The sequence below is a fragment of the Cyanistes caeruleus genome, chromosome 8 (genome assembly GCF_971803275.1).
Source record: "Cyanistes caeruleus chromosome 8, bCyaCae1.hap1.1, whole genome shotgun sequence".
NCBI classification, from domain to species: domain Eukaryota; kingdom Metazoa; phylum Chordata; class Aves; order Passeriformes; family Paridae; genus Cyanistes; species Cyanistes caeruleus.
In genome coordinates, this window is record NC_141708.1 from 13,147,928 (window position 1) to 13,164,527 (window position 16,600).

Below are 16,600 nucleotides of genomic sequence, written 5' to 3' on the forward strand. Positions count from 1 at the left end.
GGATAATACCTGTACTGTAAACGACAAGTGCTGCGGCAAGTTTTTAAGTGCCCTGAGAGAATTTGTATGTATTCTTAAACTTCAGCAATGAGTTTAAATGCAAAAATTATCTAAATGGTGAGCAGGGTAGTCCTTTGCTAGGAAACTTAGCCCTGCCAACTGTAAATTCCAAAAACTACCTTTCAGAATGTCATAAAATAAACGGTATAAAAACTTCACAAATGTTAACTTCGATTACATACAGTATGTACATGTCAAGAAAAAATCCTTAGGTCAAAAATTACTGTAATTCATAATCTGAGGTACTGGAGTTTGTCAGTACTTTTCTTAGGTACAAAAATATTTTCTATTTATTTACAGATCAGATATTTCAGCCCATATACGAATCATTTATAAAAAGACAAGTGTAAATAAGGAAAAGCCCCTGAGCCCATCGGAGTCTCCTGAATTCGGGGACGGAAGGGACTCGCGGGCAGGGCAAGGACTTGTCCCCGCAGCCACCCACCTGTGCGGCAGCTGCCTGGGGGGAACGGGACAGCCCCCCCTGCCCGGCCCTCCTCTCCAAAGGCCAATGCAAACAACAGCAAATTAGATTTAAGTTTACCTATTGGTTCTGCCATAATTTCTATTTGCTTTTTGCGTACTAATTGACCTCGAGGAGGGGAAAAGAGGGAGGAAATAAACAAACAAACGCGAGGATTTACCGAGGAAGGTTTTGAGGTTTTTAGAGCTAAGCCCGTAACAATGTTTGCAATAATTAAGACCATTATTATCGGATCTTCTCATTCATTAGTGAAAGCTACTCTGTTAGCGGAGCCGGCAGGGCGGGCCGCTTCCCGCCTGCCCGGCGTTGGGAGCTGCCTGCGCCCCTGCCCCCGAGGGCGGCTTTTAAGGTGGGGGGGCCGGGGAGGGGAGAGACACAAATCTGTTGGCAAAACAGGACTTTGTCTGATGGGGAAAAGGCCTAAGGCTCGGGGCGGCTGGGAGACAAAGAGGCCGCCGCTTCCCGGCGGGCGAGCAAACAGGGCAGCTGCCGGCAGCCGGGGCCGGCGGCGGTGAGCAGCCCCCGTGGGTGAGGGGCAAGCGCAGGATCGGGCCGTATCACGATTGCCATCCTCTGTGTCGCCAAGGGCCCGGCTGTCGCCGGGGTCAGAGTTTCTCGGAGCGGGGGAGACCCAGGGGGAGGCGGTGAAGGGACGCGGGTGACCAGCCCACGTCTGCTCCCCTCGCTCTCACGGAGTGTAATTAAACCATGAGTTAATAACGGGGCAGAGCCCCCGGTGTCCCCCACTGCCGTCGATGCCCTCGGGGGTGGCGACCAGACGCCGTTCATTACAGAGGGGCTGGTGCGGGGCGGGTGGCCAAGGGGACGGGGCTAATGGGATTACACGCATTTCTGCACGGTGGAGAGAGGGGCCGGTGCCGCAGGACCAATAATTTATTGGCAGATGCTCCTCCGGCAACCGGCAACATTGAATATTCATGGGGCGCCGCCGGGCACGGCGGGCCCCATCGGCCAGCACCCCATTTCCTCCCCTCCCGCGGGTACCCCCGTGTGGGGAGGATCCGTGAGGACGAGAGACCCCCGGCCTGTTGCATGGAGCGGGTCAGTCCCAGGGCAAAGAGAGCTGGGAGGCAGAGGGAAGCTGCAGCTCCTTCGGGACTCCGCGGCACCCTCACTGCTTGCGCCTACAGGTGCGGTGAGACGTGACCCTGCGCTTCCCTCTGCTGAACCCGTTTTCTCCAAGAAGCCAGGGGCTACAGGAAGGTGAAGGGGCAGTTTGCGAACTGCTCTAAATACTTATTTTTGGTAGATAACTACTGGCCCGGGAGATGTCGTTGACAGAGCGCGGAGCCGGCCGCTCCTTCCCTGCCGTATTAACTCGCAGCCTCTCGGTCGTTTGTAACCATAAAGTGGAGAAATATCGTTGCGGGCGAAGTTCGTGCGATGCTGCGGCTCCCGCTGCGCCGGGCACTTTATACTCATTAAGTGCAGCGGCGCTAAGTCATTACTGTAATAAGGAGTTATGCTGAATGCACGGGACCACGTTTCCAAAGCCATAAATTACAACTGTCAGTGCGTATTCCAGGGATCAACAGAGCTGGGAGTAATTATTTACAGCGTGCTTTATAGAGCAATTAAAAATTCCCCAAATGGTGTTAATTGCTTTTAACGTTCAGGAAGCGCAGGCCGCCCTTCCAGCCGACCCTGAGCCGGGGAAAAGCCGCCGCCCGTGCGGGCTCGGACTCGGTGGGAGCTGCGGAAAACGAGATTTCCCGTCGGGAAACCCACGGCCCCGAGGGAGCCCGGCTGCTTGGTGCGGGGCTCCTCCCGCTTGGCTATCGGCGTCTGTCGCGACATTTGCGGCGTAACTTATTGCGGGCGGCAGTGCTGAGGGATAGAGCCCCGACGGCAGCGGAGACCGCGGCTCCCGGTCCAGGAGGGGCGAGGGATGCCCGACGGGGCAGTCTTGGCCCCGGAGCTCTCTCGGCAGCCCCCGTGCGCTGCCCCAACCCGCACCGGAGCCTTGGCCGCAATGGATTTCACAGGGGCCGCGACGGGAGAGAAAGAGCTGTGGGAAGTGATGGACGCGCAGGAAGATGGATAATGCCCGAGCTGGGGGAGGCCCCGGCGGAACGAAACGAGGGAGGGAAGGAGTCGGGGCGCACCCTTCTGCTGAGGGGGGTCTGTCGCCACGCACCTGCCCGCGGCAGAGTCGCTCACTCTCCTTTCGGCAATATAGAGGGCTTTATAGGCTCCGGAAAGCACTACTCCAAGTGCAGTTCTCGGACCGAGCCCGATGGGCTTTGCTGGGATCTTGCCAGGGTCCCAGACACACCACTTTTGTCCCTGGTCCCCTCAGGAGGGCTTGTATTTCGCAGCGGTGTCCCGGCCAGCAGCTGCGAGGCAGAGAGGCAGCTTGTGATGCCAAACTCCCGGGAGCCCCGAGCTGCAAAGGAGCTCAGGGCCAGGAGGACCCCGGGAAGCCAGCAAGGCAGAAGAAAAGGGGAGTGGAGGGTGGAGGTCAGGCCCTGGCTGGGCTGCTCCTCTCTGCTAGCAGGAGGCAGATGCACACGATCAATGAGAGAACCTGAGAAAGGATCCCTGGGCACTTCGTGGGGAGGGAGAGCCTTGTGCATCAGTAAGAGCCCTCATCTAAATTGTCATTTCCTGGAGTGGATATACCGGGCCCTCAACCCTCATTTGGGGCAGGATTAAAACACCATTTTGGAAACGAACTTGTCCCAGCAGCTGTTTGGGGCAGGTGAAGGGGGACAAAAGTTTCAAGGCTTGCAGGAATATGTATAGTGGCTGTGGATATTTGAAAGAGGTGAGATGCTCTGGAGAAGTGGAGATTGAGGACACTGGGCTTCCTTGATGTACGGATTTTGCAGCAACTTTGTGCACGTATCAACTGTTGCAGTGGAGGCTTTTGTCTTCCTCCAAGGAGGTCTGACCCACCTTATTGGTGTTTCCCATAAAATAGGATTTCTCTGTACAGAAAGCTAAGAACTAAAGCATTAGTTTGGGCAAACATTTGGTAATGTCTGTCTCCCTCGACTCTGCCTAGAGTGTGATATCTGGATTATTTTTTGCAGGGCCTGGCATTTAGAGTCCTAGCAAAGAGTGACAAATCCAGCCCTCAACAAATGGAAGCATACTGACTGAGGATCCAGGCAGAGACAGCTGGGCTGGGGTGCCTCTGGCTCCCAGCCCAAGGATCCATTTGTAGGATCATTGAATGCACCTCAAAGTGGGTGCTGGTCCTTGTAGACTGTCCTGTTGGGATGCAAACCTGAAAGCACCAAATCTGACCCTGACATGTCTTAGCATGTGAACTTGCAGCACTGCCTCTTTAGCCTCAGAGTTAGGGAGGCAAAAAACATATATTAACTGACATTTCCAGAGCCCTGTGCTCTACAGTAGTCCTCAAGGCACAGCCCTGGAGAGCCTAAGGGGAAAGTGAGGCCAGGAGCAATTTGAACTGGAATAGCTGAACTGGGTGTTGTCCGGGAGCTTCAATGTGCAGTGCCCAAACTTCCAATGCCAGCGGATGTGTGGCTTTCTTAAGGATGCAAGTGAAGTCTGTCTTATGCAGAGAATAAATATTGGGGTTGTGCATCATCCCCCAGACTCATTAATAATTCCCATTGATTTCCAGAAATTTTCAATCCCTGTCAGGACCTAGCTCTGCCTGCTTTTCTCCTTTGTCCTCACTGGGTGCTGGACAGAAGGAATTCTGACTCACCTGTAATCTGTCTCCTGGCAAGTTTTATTGCCCCAAAGCCTCTACCTTGGGTTCAGCAGCTGGGGGCTGTGACTCTCACTAACCAGACTGGATCACTGGTGTTGACCTTGTGATTTCTCGAGGCCAGTCCCTCTGGGGCCTTCGGCATCTGCTCAGCCTGGGGGATCCCTGGCACAGGGGAGGCCAAGGCTTTTCCTGGCATCAACTGGGGCCTTTGGGATGTGCAAGCGGCATCAGGCAGCTGTGTTATTTACTGGAGGGGGGACATCTCCGGGGTCTCAGGATTTGGCAGCAGATCTGAGTCCCTCTGGATGTCACAGCTTACTGACAGGGGACTGTGCAGGACTGGCACGGCATGCTTTATTGCTTCCCTGTGGAGACAACCTGACACACTCAGGGCAGGTGAGCAGGCTCTGCCCCACATCTCCTGTGTGACAAGGGGCAGGCTAAGAAGCCCAGGCATATCCTGAAGAAGGGGAAAGGAAGCTGCAGTCCTGTGGGACAAGAAGGCCCCCTGCCCGAGGGCAGCCTCCCGGCCCCGGCTGGCCCCAGCCCTCACTCCCTCCCTCCTCTCCCAGCTCCTCCTAACCACAAGGACTTTGGTTGATGGAGCTGGCGCCAGCGAGTTCCCTGAAGAGTTCAGAAGTCAAGAACTGAGGCAGGTACTGGGAGGGGGGGAAACCCGACCCCAGCGGGCAGGCAGGGCAGGCAGGGCTGGGTGGTGGTGGGGGCAAGCTGGCTGGGCAGCGGCCGGGCATGGGGCCGAGGGCCGGCTGGGGGTTGCTGCTGCCGCCCGCTGTCTCCACAGCCTTCCCGTGCGGGGCTGTGGTGTGGGTGTGGTGACAGTGACGGGTCCTGGGGAACCACAGCAGGGTTGTGGCTTGGATGAGGGTGGCAGGAACCCAAAAGCACTGCTGGGTCGGTGTGAGCGTCTGGGGGTGTCTGAGCTCACGGGAGCTGGGGTGTGTTACTGCCTGTTGTGGGAGTGACTGTGGGTGTGAATACATAGTTGTGAAGGTGTGAACGAGAGCGTGTGTGTGTGCAGGGGATTGTGACAGTCTGTGAGTGTGTGGGGATGTTTGAATGAGCGCATAAATGTAGGTGTGTGTGCAAGACAATGTGTGGGACTGTCAGCACGGGTGCCTGTGAGTCCATGAGGGTCTTTGTGAGCTTGTGTACAACATATGGAGCGTGAGGAAGAGGATGGGATGATAAAGCTGGTGATGAGTGGTGTACCTGAGTGCACAGACGTGACTTTCCATGCCAGCACCATTTGTTTTATGTGGGGGATACCCCAGAGCAGGCTGTTCTGAGCGGTCCCCACGGTCCCCTTTGGACACAAACCCACGGGCACGCTGAAGATGTGAAGGGCAGCCTTTGCCCCAGGTAGGGAGGAGGGAGCCTGGAGGGTCGGTCCCAGCCCGTAGCGGGAGAGATGAGACAGGCAGAGCACAAACGACCGGGCCAAACCCCGACGTCTCTGCCGGGAGCGCTGGGTCGCGCTGGGCAGCGCCGGTCGGCAGCCGTGGGAGGCCGGATTCAAGCGGCAGTGCCCGGTGCCATCGGCGGCTCTGCCTCTGGCCTGGCTGTGCGGAGCAGGCACCGACGGGCCAGGACCATTACAAGTTTTACAGAAATCGCAGTAGTGGATTTCATTTTCATGTTGATTTAAAGTTTTAAAATTATTTTGTAGTTTTAATTTTTTTATTTTGTAGTTTTAAACGAAAACACTCATCTCCCCTCGGGCAGGAGGGGACGGCGGCAGCAGACGGCGGGGCCAGCAGCGGCGGTGCCCGGCCAGCGGTGTCCGCTGCCCCGCGGGGTGCAGCTGGGGGCTGCCATCGTCCTGGGGGTTCTCCGGGGGGAGGTGTGCTTCATGAGCCCCTCGCCTCCTCCCATCACACTCCTTCCACGGGTCCGGGCACTTGTGGGGTGCCCTTCTCAACGTGCCCGTGTCTCTGCTGTGGGGTGGGAGAGCCGCTTCCCCCTGGCTTTTTGAAGGGTGCTGACTTTGGAAATTGAGAACAGCCTTCCGGGACAAAGGGACACGGCGGGGCTGGGAGCCCACCAGAAGGGGATCCTCCGGCTTCAGCCCTCGCTCGGGGTCAGCGGCAGCCCTTTGGAATCGCAGCCTAGGCTTGATTCTCCGGCGGGGCCTGGCGGCCAAGATCCCCCTTCCCAGCAGCCCGCCGCCACGAACTCCGAGACCAAACGTCCCCGCTCTGCCGCCCGCTATCAGCCGCTATTTCACCCCCCGGTGCCCTGCGCTCACCCAGCGCTCACTTTATAACGCCGAGACTGGCGGTGATTTTTTTTTTTCGTGGTGGGGTGGGGGTGCGAGAGGGGGCTGGGGAAGAAGAAACTCCTCTTGTGCGCTCTTCTCTGCTGTCATTCACTGGGCTGCTCTCAGCATCCAACCAATGGAGAGTGAGGGCCTGCAGCAGTAGGCCCTGGGTAGGGTGATTGATGGGCAAGCGGGGCGGCGGGCGATCGCACTCACAATCCGCCGAGCTCCGCGGGGTTCCCGGCTCCCCACCGCCCGCCGCGGCGAGGGGTCCCCGGGGCACCCTCGTGTGTGTGCGTGTGCGTGTGTCCTCGCCTAGGTCTGTGTGTCCTGGGTGAGAGGCTCCTGACGCGTACCTGGGAGTGCTGGGTCTCACCGGAGCGGGACCAGTGTGCGTGGCTGGGGTGTCGCGTGTCCCGGGAGCCGCTGGGTGTGTTTGGCGCTGCGGTGGCTCCCGTGCCTGTGTCCTGTGCCGCGCTGGGCACGGCTGTCGCGTCCCCGGCTGCGGGGGTGTTTCACTCCTGTACCTGGGCTGCGCATGGCTGTGCTGGTGTGTCTTCGTGCTGAGCGTGTGGCTGCCGTGTCCCGGCCTTGCGTGGCTCTGCTGGCGTTTCTCGGGGTGCTCTGCCGTCGTGCTATGGGACTGAGCGCGTAGCCGGCGTGTCCCGGCTGTGCTCGGCCCCGTTGCCGGTTTCGGGGCGGTGCGGGCTGCGCTGCCCTGCCCGGGGCGCGGGTCCGGCCCCGCTGCCCGAGCGGCGGCATGGAGCACCTCGGGGCTCACCACCTGCACCAAGGGCAAGCCGAGCCCATCAGCTTCGGCATCGACCAGATCCTCAACACGTCGGAGCCGGGCAGCTGCATGGTGTCGCACCCGCGGCTGCAGGACTCGGCGGACTACGGGCTGGGCTGCATCGTGGGCAGCGCCTATAACACGGTCACGGGTGGCTACGGGGCGAGCGGCGGCGCGGCCGGAGCCTACACCGGCACCTCCTGCAGCATGGGCGGCCTGCCCGGCTCCTACAACGTGAACATGGCGGTGAGCATGAACGGCAACACCTTGAGCTCGGCCGGCGGGGTGATCCGCGTCCCGGCCCATCGGCCCGTGGCCGGCGGCGTCCACCAGCCCCTCTCCGCCGCCGTGCCGGCAGTGAACGGCATGAACGGCCTCACAGGGCTCACCTTCCCCTGGATGGAGAGCAACAGGCGGTACACAAAAGACAGGTTCACAGGTAAGTTGCCTCACCGGGACCCCCCTTCTCTCTCTGCTCCCGCTGCCCCGCTTCCTCCCCCGCCGCCCGGCCTCTGCGCGGCAGCCGCTGCCCACAGGGGCACGCAGGATCCAGCCGGAGATCTCTCCGGTCAGATGCAGAAAGCAGCCGGGATGGTCCTGGGAAGTTGGTTCGGGAGGAGGCCAGAAGCAAGACGGGGTGGGAAATGAGGCATATTCAGTCGTCCCCTAAATTAGTTATGTTTCCTTTTGTTTGTTTGTTTTGATATTTTGGTTGTTTTGATTGTTTGTATGTGTGGAGGATTTTTTTGTTGTTGTTTTCGTTCCTTTTAAGTTATTTATTACTAGTTTGCTGTAGGTTTTTACATAATATTTTTCCCCGCGATACGGGTCGGCAAAGGCGGGCCAGGAGGAAAAGCGATGGTAAACTCTGTACACGACCTCCTTGCAGCCCCCGGCACGGCTGCCCAATCCCTGCCGCCCGAGCCAAACTTTCTTTCAAAACCGAGAGTTATTTGGGAAGCACGGCCCGGCCGGCGGGAAGGCGAACAGGCGGCCCCGGCCCTGGCCTGCTCGGGAAAGCCGTCCCGTTGCCGTCCTTAACCGGGCTGTCTTTCCCCGGCTGCGGGTTTAGGCTCAGCCTTTTTCCCCACCAAAAGGGACTTTTTGCAGACCCGAGCAGAGCGGGGCCCGGGCTAGAGCCGCTTCCCGGCCTCGCCACCCTTTCCAGGTGTAGCCGGGCTCGTCTCTCGGCACTAACAAAGCAAAAACACGAACAACGAAAAGAAATAAATTAAAAAGACGCAAACAAACAAAAGGAACGAAATTACAACGGGGAAAAAAAATTAGCGCTTCTTCCCGAGGGCGGAAACCAAGGCCCGATATTTGAAAGTTCCCGTTTAATTTCGGACCGATGGTGCTGGGTTGGGGCACGGCCGAGGGTGAACGAACGGGGCTGTTCTCCTGGCAAGCACCTGACTGGATTTCACTCAATTTGTTCCTGGCTTAGACACAATGTGACTTTTCACTAATTATTTTTCTTTTTTTTTTTTTTTTTTCTTTTTTTTTGTGGGGCTGGAAAAAAAAAAAAACCAAACAAAACCCAAACAAAACCATATATATTTGAAACAAAACAAAAAAAAAAACAACCCAAACAAACAGAGCAACAAATCGCAACTCCGGTTTCCAGTCCGGGACTTTCCTTCCCGTGTAGGAGGCTCTGGGTCCGATGGGGTTACCGCCGCGCCTAAACGAAATTATCCAGATCCCACTTGGTACGGAGCGCGGAGCCCCGGCCCGGCACCAGGACCGGCTGCCACTGCTGACCCCCCATTCCCCGGCAGGCACTTGGCCGGGCAAGGGGTCACTTTCCCCTCTGCCAGAATGGAGCGGTGCCCGGCGGGTGCCCGCAGCGCCCAGGAGAGGCCGCCGGGCCTTCCCGGTCCGCGGGGCCGCCGCCGAGTTCTGGCAGCTCCTGCTGCTCGTGGGTGTCGGCGGGGAAGCCGCGGCTTCGGAGCGGTGGGGGGACGGTCCCCAGTCCAGCGGCCGCGAGCCGGAGCCCCTCTGCTGATGTGTCGCTGCTTGCTTCTTTGCCTCTCATCCCCCCCTCCTCCCGTGTCCCCCCCAGTGGCCCTCTCACCCTTCACTGTAACACGCCGTATAGGTCACCCCTACCAGAACCGCACGCCCCCCAAGAAGAAGAAGCCGCGCACCTCCTTCACCCGCCTGCAGATTTGCGAGCTGGAGAAGCGCTTCCATCGGCAGAAATACCTGGCCTCGGCCGAGCGCGCTGCCCTGGCCAAGGCCCTCAAGATGACGGACGCCCAGGTGAAGACCTGGTTCCAGAACCGGCGCACCAAGTGGAGGTGAGGGACCGGGGATCTCGGCGGACGGGGGTGGGGACAGAACTGGCCGCCAGCAGCTCTGCCAGGAACATTGATGGCAGCGAAGAGGTGTGCAGGCACCGTGTGTGTGTGGACATGACCGTGTGCGTGGCCAGCTCTGTGTGCCTGTGTGTGTGTGTGTACACCTGCGGGTATGTGTGCAAGCAGGGCACGCGTGTGGAACTGCACGGTGAGTGTGAAATGTGCCTGCAGGCAGTGAGTGTATGTGTGTGTGTGTTTGTGTGTGTGTGTGTGTGTGTGTGTGAGTGTGTGTGTGAGTGTGTGAGAGTGTGTGTGTGTGTGTCTCTGTGTGTGTGTGTGTCTGTGTGTGTGTGTGTTTGTGTGTGTGTGTGTGTCTGTGTGTGTGTCTGTGTGTGAGTGTGTGTGTGTGTGTGTGAGCGTGTGTGTGTGTGAGTGTATGAGAGTGTGTGTGTGTGTGTCTCTGTGTGTGTGTCTGTGTCTGTGTGTGTGTGTGTGTCTCTGTGTGAGTGTGTGTCTGTGTGTGTGTGTGTGTGTCTGTGTGTGTGTGTGTGTCTGTGTGTGTGTGTGTGTGTCTGTGTGTGTGTGTGTTTGTGTGTGTGCATGTGTGTGTCTCTGTGTGTGTGTGTGTGTGTGTGAGTGTGTGTGTGTGTGTCTCTGTGTGTGTGTGTGTCTCTGTGTGTGTGTGTGTGAGTGTGTGTGTGTGAGTGTGTGTCTCTGTGTGTGTGTGAGTGTGTGAGAGTGTGTGTGTGTGTGTCTCTGTGTGTCTGTGTGTTTCTGTGTGTGTGTGTGAGTGTCTGTGTGTGTCTGTGTCTGTGTGTTTGTGTGAGATCAGAACACGTCCCCGGGAGTGTGCAGTGCTGCGGGCTGTGTGTGTGCATTCCATGGTGTGCGCACACCGGACCCGCGTGCAGAACCGGGTGCGGGTATGATCCAGGGGGATGGATGTGTGTATCCACACGCGTGTGCAGGGTGCAGTCAGTGGCAGCAGAGGGTGCGGAGGCTCCCGCAGTGTGTGGGAGCCCTCGGCCGGCGCTCTCGGAGTACCGGGCTCTGCACAACGCGGAGATTTTTGTCCCCGCGGGGTTGGCGGCGCCTCCTTGCCCAAAAGGTTTCTTTTTGTTCTGCTGCCGGGAGTGCCGGTGAAGCCGGAGAGGAAGAGAAGGCTGGGCTCTCACGGAGCCTCCAGGGCTCCATCGCAGTGACCCTGCCCCTCCTAAGCTGCACCGAGGGAAGCGCCCCAGCCCTGAGAACATCCTCTACCCTGGGCTGGGGACGGGCCTCCCGCGGGGGTGGAAAGTGATGGGCAAGGGGGAGCCCCCTCACAGAGCAGGGAAGATGGGTACCGAGCCGCTGGGTGCTGAGCACTGGGGGTTGGAGGGCAAGCAGGCAGGCAGGCAGCTTCAAAATGGGAGGAAAGGGCTTCCCCAGAGTCATCCCAAGGTTTAATAGGGCAGAGATTGCCTAAATATACTGAAGTTGGGTAAGAAATGGGAGTCAAGGAACTTGAAACCAAGGGGGTGTGTGAATCCTCAACCCCAGTGAGTTCTTCCCTAGAGAATTCATGGTAGTGCAATTCTCCAACTGTTAGGAAGTCTCTAGCTGGAGTGATCTCTGTTGGTCAGAAACAGAATCCTGGGGGAGGAATAGTCCTGCTGTGGCCTGCAAAACAGGGTCAGCTGTGTCTTCTAACCAGGTTTCCTAAGGAAGTGAAGCAAATCCATCTGTCAATACTCTTTGCGTCTGTTGGCTAAATTCAGCCTCTTTTGGCAGAGGTGCAGAGGATACAAACCTATTCACGTGTTTTACAAAAAATAGCTGGGTAAAGAGAAACAAAATCCTGCTTCTGCCTAAGGGAAAGGCTGGAGCCAGACCTCAGCTGTAATATTAGACATGGGAGAATCTCTGGCCTGAGCCAGAGGGACACAGGCTTGTAAGTTCTGCTTGTATGTGTCTGTGCCTGCTGGGTGTTGCGATGGACTTGTGCATGCCCCTGGCTGGCAGCACACCCATCTTGCTGCCTCAAGCCCCTGCCCTGGGCAGTGGACTCTGAGTGGTTCCTGGAGCACTGGGAGCTGGAAGGAGCTGCTGCAGACTTGGCCTGAATAAGGCAGTGGGAAATATCCAAGAAAAGAGAGTTGTTATGAGCCTTCTGAGCAATTTAACAGCTTGAACACAGATTGGGGGGAAGAGTCTTGTCCCTGCCCTTTGCCTGGTTGTCTCCACTGGAGTGAGGTGGCTGTGTGATCCCCTCCTCAGATTTGGGTTCTTGTTTTAGACACAGTTCTTTCCAGGCAGGTGTGAAACCATGACTAGACCAGCTGCTTGCAGCAGGGAGATACTTGAGAGCGAAGTTCTCGCAGCCATGGTACTCCTGATCACCCTGTACTTGGGGCTCACTCCCTCCTCCTGGAGCATCTCCTCATTGTGCAGGGAGTCATTAAATATTCATTGAGGCAGGGACTGAGCTATTCCCCAGGCTGGTGCAGCTCTGAGCCTGCTCTTCCCGGGATGTCTTATGTGAGATGTTGACAAGTGATTAGATCAGGGACTGAGCCCTGAACTACCTGCTCCCAGGAGGGAACACTGGCTGCATGTCTGGAGGCTTGGGTGCCCAGAGACCCATTGCTAGCCTCCAAGCCTCACCCTGCTTCCACACTGGGAGCCAGGGACCCTCTGTCCTGTGCTCCGAGATGTCACTGTGGAGATCAGAGCTGCTACTTCCAATTCCCATGGCCAAAGAGGATGAGACATCTCACATCCCCCTGAGCTGCCAAATTAAAAAGCTGCTATTTCCTGTGTCAGTGGTCCACTGAAGCTGCTGAGAGGATGTCAGCTGAGCCTGGGGGTCTGAGGGAGGGAGAGTATGCTTTGGGAATCACGCTGGGACCAGCACTGGGAGTTGCTCCTAGGTTTTCCCAGCAGCATCAATACAAGTGCCAGATGAAATAGAGGTGAGCGCAAGCTGCAGACTTTAGACTGACCTTCTATCCAAGCAAGCAGGAGTGGCGTTTCCATTGTGGATATAAGAGGATTCAGTCTATCCCATTATCTGTTCCCAGGCAGCCCAGAGCCAGGGCCCAACCAACACTGGAAAGAACCCCTTCTGACCCACTAGCACCCTCTCCTTGGGGATCACCTCTGCTGGTGTCATACCAGTCAGATGTATGTCCAAACTGTTCTGAAAAACATTGTCATTCACCCATTCCAGATAATATAATCTGTACTTTGATTTTTCTTACTGCTAAAAAATGTGTTTCTAGTGTTTAGCTGAAATTTTGCTGCCTGCCATGGGAATGTTTTTGCCTTCATCCAAGCTCTCAACAGCTGATCACTGCAGTGTGGCAGACAAGATGGCAAACGTGGATGCTGGAAGGGGATGTCGAGGGTGACACTGCCCATCTCTCAGCTGTGTGACACTGCCAGTCACTGTCTCACCCCATCCTGCTCCATGCCTCTTCCTTCAGGCTTTGCATGCTCGATTCTTGCTGTCAGACCAGAACATGTTTTCAGGGGATCTCAGCTTTTGCAATGCTGCTGTGTGACACTTTGGGTGTTTTGTCTCTGCTTGTTTCTTTTTTTTCCTGTGGGCAGAGAGTATTCCAGAGCTGTGGGCTGCTCCCAGCTGTCTTTGATCAGAGCAGTTTTTACTGAGGCCAGTAAGACAGACCCAGTTCCCAGATTATGGGATTTACTGGCCATTTGTGTAGGGGATGTGGGACCATGCCATGGCAAGGCACCCTCTTTTCCTACCCCTGCCCTCCCACATTATGAACACCCAGCACAACTCAAACTCTCTGGATGTACCCTTCCTTTGCTTCCCCCAGCCCCCCTAATGGCTCCCTCTCTCCTAGGAGGCAGACAGCGGAGGAGCGCGAGGCTGAGCGGCAGCAAGCAAACCGCATCCTCATGCAACTGCAGCAGGAAGCCTTCCAAAAAACCATCAACCAGCCCATCCAAGCCGACCCAATATGTGTCCACAACTCCTCTCTCTTCGCCCTCCAGAATCTCCAGCCTTGGTCTGATGACTCCACCAAGATCACCAGTGTCACAACTGTCGCCTCTGCTTGTGAATAAGTCTGGCACCCACTGGTGGCACCTACACCTTCTACTGGCAGGGCTGTCCCCAGGGGGACACGAGGCATCCTTGGTGGGACATGTAGCAACTTTGTTTCTCCCCGAGGAGGGTTGGAACCCCCTGATCCTCTGGCCACCTGCATCCTATGTATCCAGCTGGGGAAACCCTCCACAAGGAACAATAAGAAGGAAAGCCACCCCAAAAACTCTCCCCAGCCATGGAGTTGCTGGAGCGGCAATGCTGTCTCACCTCCCCCCAACCCCTTTGTTCTCTTGAAAGTCTCCAGTGTCGACCCTGAACTTGCTGACGCGCTGCCAGACAAAAACCCAGCTCTGACAGACACAGCCGCCGGTGTTCATCCAGCTGGGGGAGAGGAAAACTTCCTTAGGATTCTACTGGCGGCAGTGCAAAGTCTGTGTACACCCTTATATATCCATATATAAATATATATGCATATATATATAAATACACCTATATATATATACATATATATATATGTTTTGAACTGATGGCTTGGAAAAATAGAAGGAGGCTCCCTGGGAAGCACGTCTCTGCTGTGAGCCTTCTTGGGTTGTCTGCACCGGAGATGTTCGGGGATGCAACAAATGGAGGAAACAGCAGCAATTTCTGCTTGTGCCAGATGGGAACCCTTCAGATCTCACCTCGCTGTCTCTCCTCCCCTTTTTCATTAATTTTTTCTTGTGAAGGGGGAACAAGAGAAGGATCTGACAGACTCCTGAGGACGGTAAATATGATATCTCAATTGTATGAAGGGCCCAAACAGTCCCTGGCTGCCACGGACTCTGTGCCCATCAGCGAGTATTTTAATAACAAGAAGACCTGGGTGGCAGTTTGTGGGGGTAATGCAGTTTCTTTCCATGGAATATTTCCATATAATTTGCAAAATGTTGTCCAATGTTTTATTTTATCAGTTTCCCATTAGAAGTCAGTCCCTGACAGCAAAAAATTGATGTCACTCTCAGCTGTTTAAGTTAGTTGTTCTTTTAATTGTACTGAGAGAACGAGACACAATTAAACAAAGCACTTCTAGCAAATGCCAGAAATATATAGATATATATATATAAACAGTATATATTTTCCAGTTACTTATAATCTAAAACAGCACTGCCAATTTAAGCAGTTAGTACAAACAACCAGAAAACCTATTTTCAGTGAGATTTTTAAAGGTATTTGTTTGTTTGCTTTTTCTTGTTGTTTTCTTTTGTTTTTTTAAGTTATGCACTTACAAGGTGTTTTATGTGTATTCATTTTATAAAGTGCTTGTGTAATTTATGTGGAAATGAAAAAGAAAATAAAAAAATCTCCAGGGTACTGAATAAATCATTTAAAGCCTTGCTGTTCCCTGTCTATTAGTTCCCCAAGAGGAGACAGCATATCACAACTATTGCTGAAGCCTGTGCTGGTTTTTTTTTAAATTAAAATAGAGTTAATATTTCCATTTGACTTTGCTCAGGTCCACTTGGCTTTGGAAGCTCCAGATGTAATATGCTGTGTTTTAATCCCTGGTCCTATAAACATTTTCAGGCTCAACCCAGCAGTGCATTTAGCATTTGTTTAAATTGAAGCCTTTCTGGGGGTCTTGCTGGGGGTGGCAGGGACTATGCAGGGGCTTAGGCTTAAATTCATGTGGAATAATTTATTGACCTTTTAATTAATAATTTAAGACCTTGGAATGAGGTCTCACCTGGGCTGGGGCAGATCTACAGATATTCGTGTCTGAAACTGAATATGGAAAGGGGAATTTGAATATAAAGAAAAGTACAAGAGTATATTTTAGTCTTGCAGGGGATTATTCGGGGGACACTGTTTTCCATTTGTACTCAGCCTTGCTGCAGGACATTGTCCCCAGCTTGGCAAGCCTTTCTCAGAGGAAAATCAAACCGGTGGGAAAACTCGTATCAGCTTCCTTGGGGGAGACTCCCAGCCCTATGGCTGGCTTCAGCCCGGTGTTTCCTTCCAGCACTGGGAATTATTGGAGGATATGACTGAAAAGGGCAGGCAGCCACGAGCACTGGGGGTCCAGGCTGCCTGTGGGACATGTGCAACAAAAGAGCCCAAGCCTTTGAGACCTGGTGGGTGCCAGTGCTCCGGGAGGCTGGGTCCTCTGGGTGCAGCGTTGTTGGGAAGCTTGTTAAGGGAGCATATGAATAGCCTACTTCATCCAAAATCTGCTATCATAGGACTGGGCTGAGAATTTATGGTGCTGTAGGATTTTCCCATTCTGCAGTCCAATGTGTACAAGAACACAGAGAAACATCTGCAGCAATGGAGAGAAAAGAAGCCAGAAAAAGGAAAAAAAGGATAAAATACAGGGAAACATGAAACTGGGAGAACACGCATTCTTGGAAATATCTTTAAAAGATGTTGATTACTGCCAGAAAACTACTAAAAAAAAAAATTTGTATTTTTTTCCAACATAAATTTCAGGGAAGTTTTTTGTTTGAATTCTGTACCATACTACAGTCAGATTTTTCGATTCTGATTAAGCTTCTTATTTAACACGCATCCAACTTTGTCTACAAATTTAAACTCCTTCAGGACACACTGCTGTGTACAAAATAGTTTACAGTTTGTTGCAGTGTATTTTTGTTTTCAGGGTTGCTGCATAGGAAAAAACCTGATCCACAAAATATAATAATAATAATAATAATAATAATAATAATAATAATAATAATAATAATAATAGTAACAACAACAATATAACAACCGTTTTCTATTTTATTATGAAACATCGATATTGTAAAATTTAATGCTAAGATGGCCATTTTATAATATACACTTTATTCAGTTCATAATCCAAAATGCTCCCCAGTGAGCATATGATAATGCATATTCAAGGGAATATGTTTAGATAGAATATTTAACTACACCTTGTTT

The 16,600-nt window shown here is 54.1% G+C and overlaps 1 protein-coding gene across 1 annotated transcript; it reads left to right on the forward strand.

Annotated features, from left to right (window-relative positions):
* Positions 1-5,026: 5,026 nt before the first annotated feature.
* On the forward strand, positions 5,027-15,059 carry TLX1 (T cell leukemia homeobox 1). Its single transcript, XM_023929759.2, has 3 exons — positions 5,027-7,763; positions 9,426-9,627; positions 13,479-15,059. The coding sequence occupies exons 1-3, from the start codon at positions 7,295-7,297 to the stop codon at positions 13,699-13,701; spliced, it is 894 nt and encodes a 297-aa protein (XP_023785527.2). The 5' UTR covers positions 5,027-7,294; the 3' UTR covers positions 13,702-15,059.
* The last annotated feature ends 1,541 nt before the right edge of the window (positions 15,060-16,600 follow it).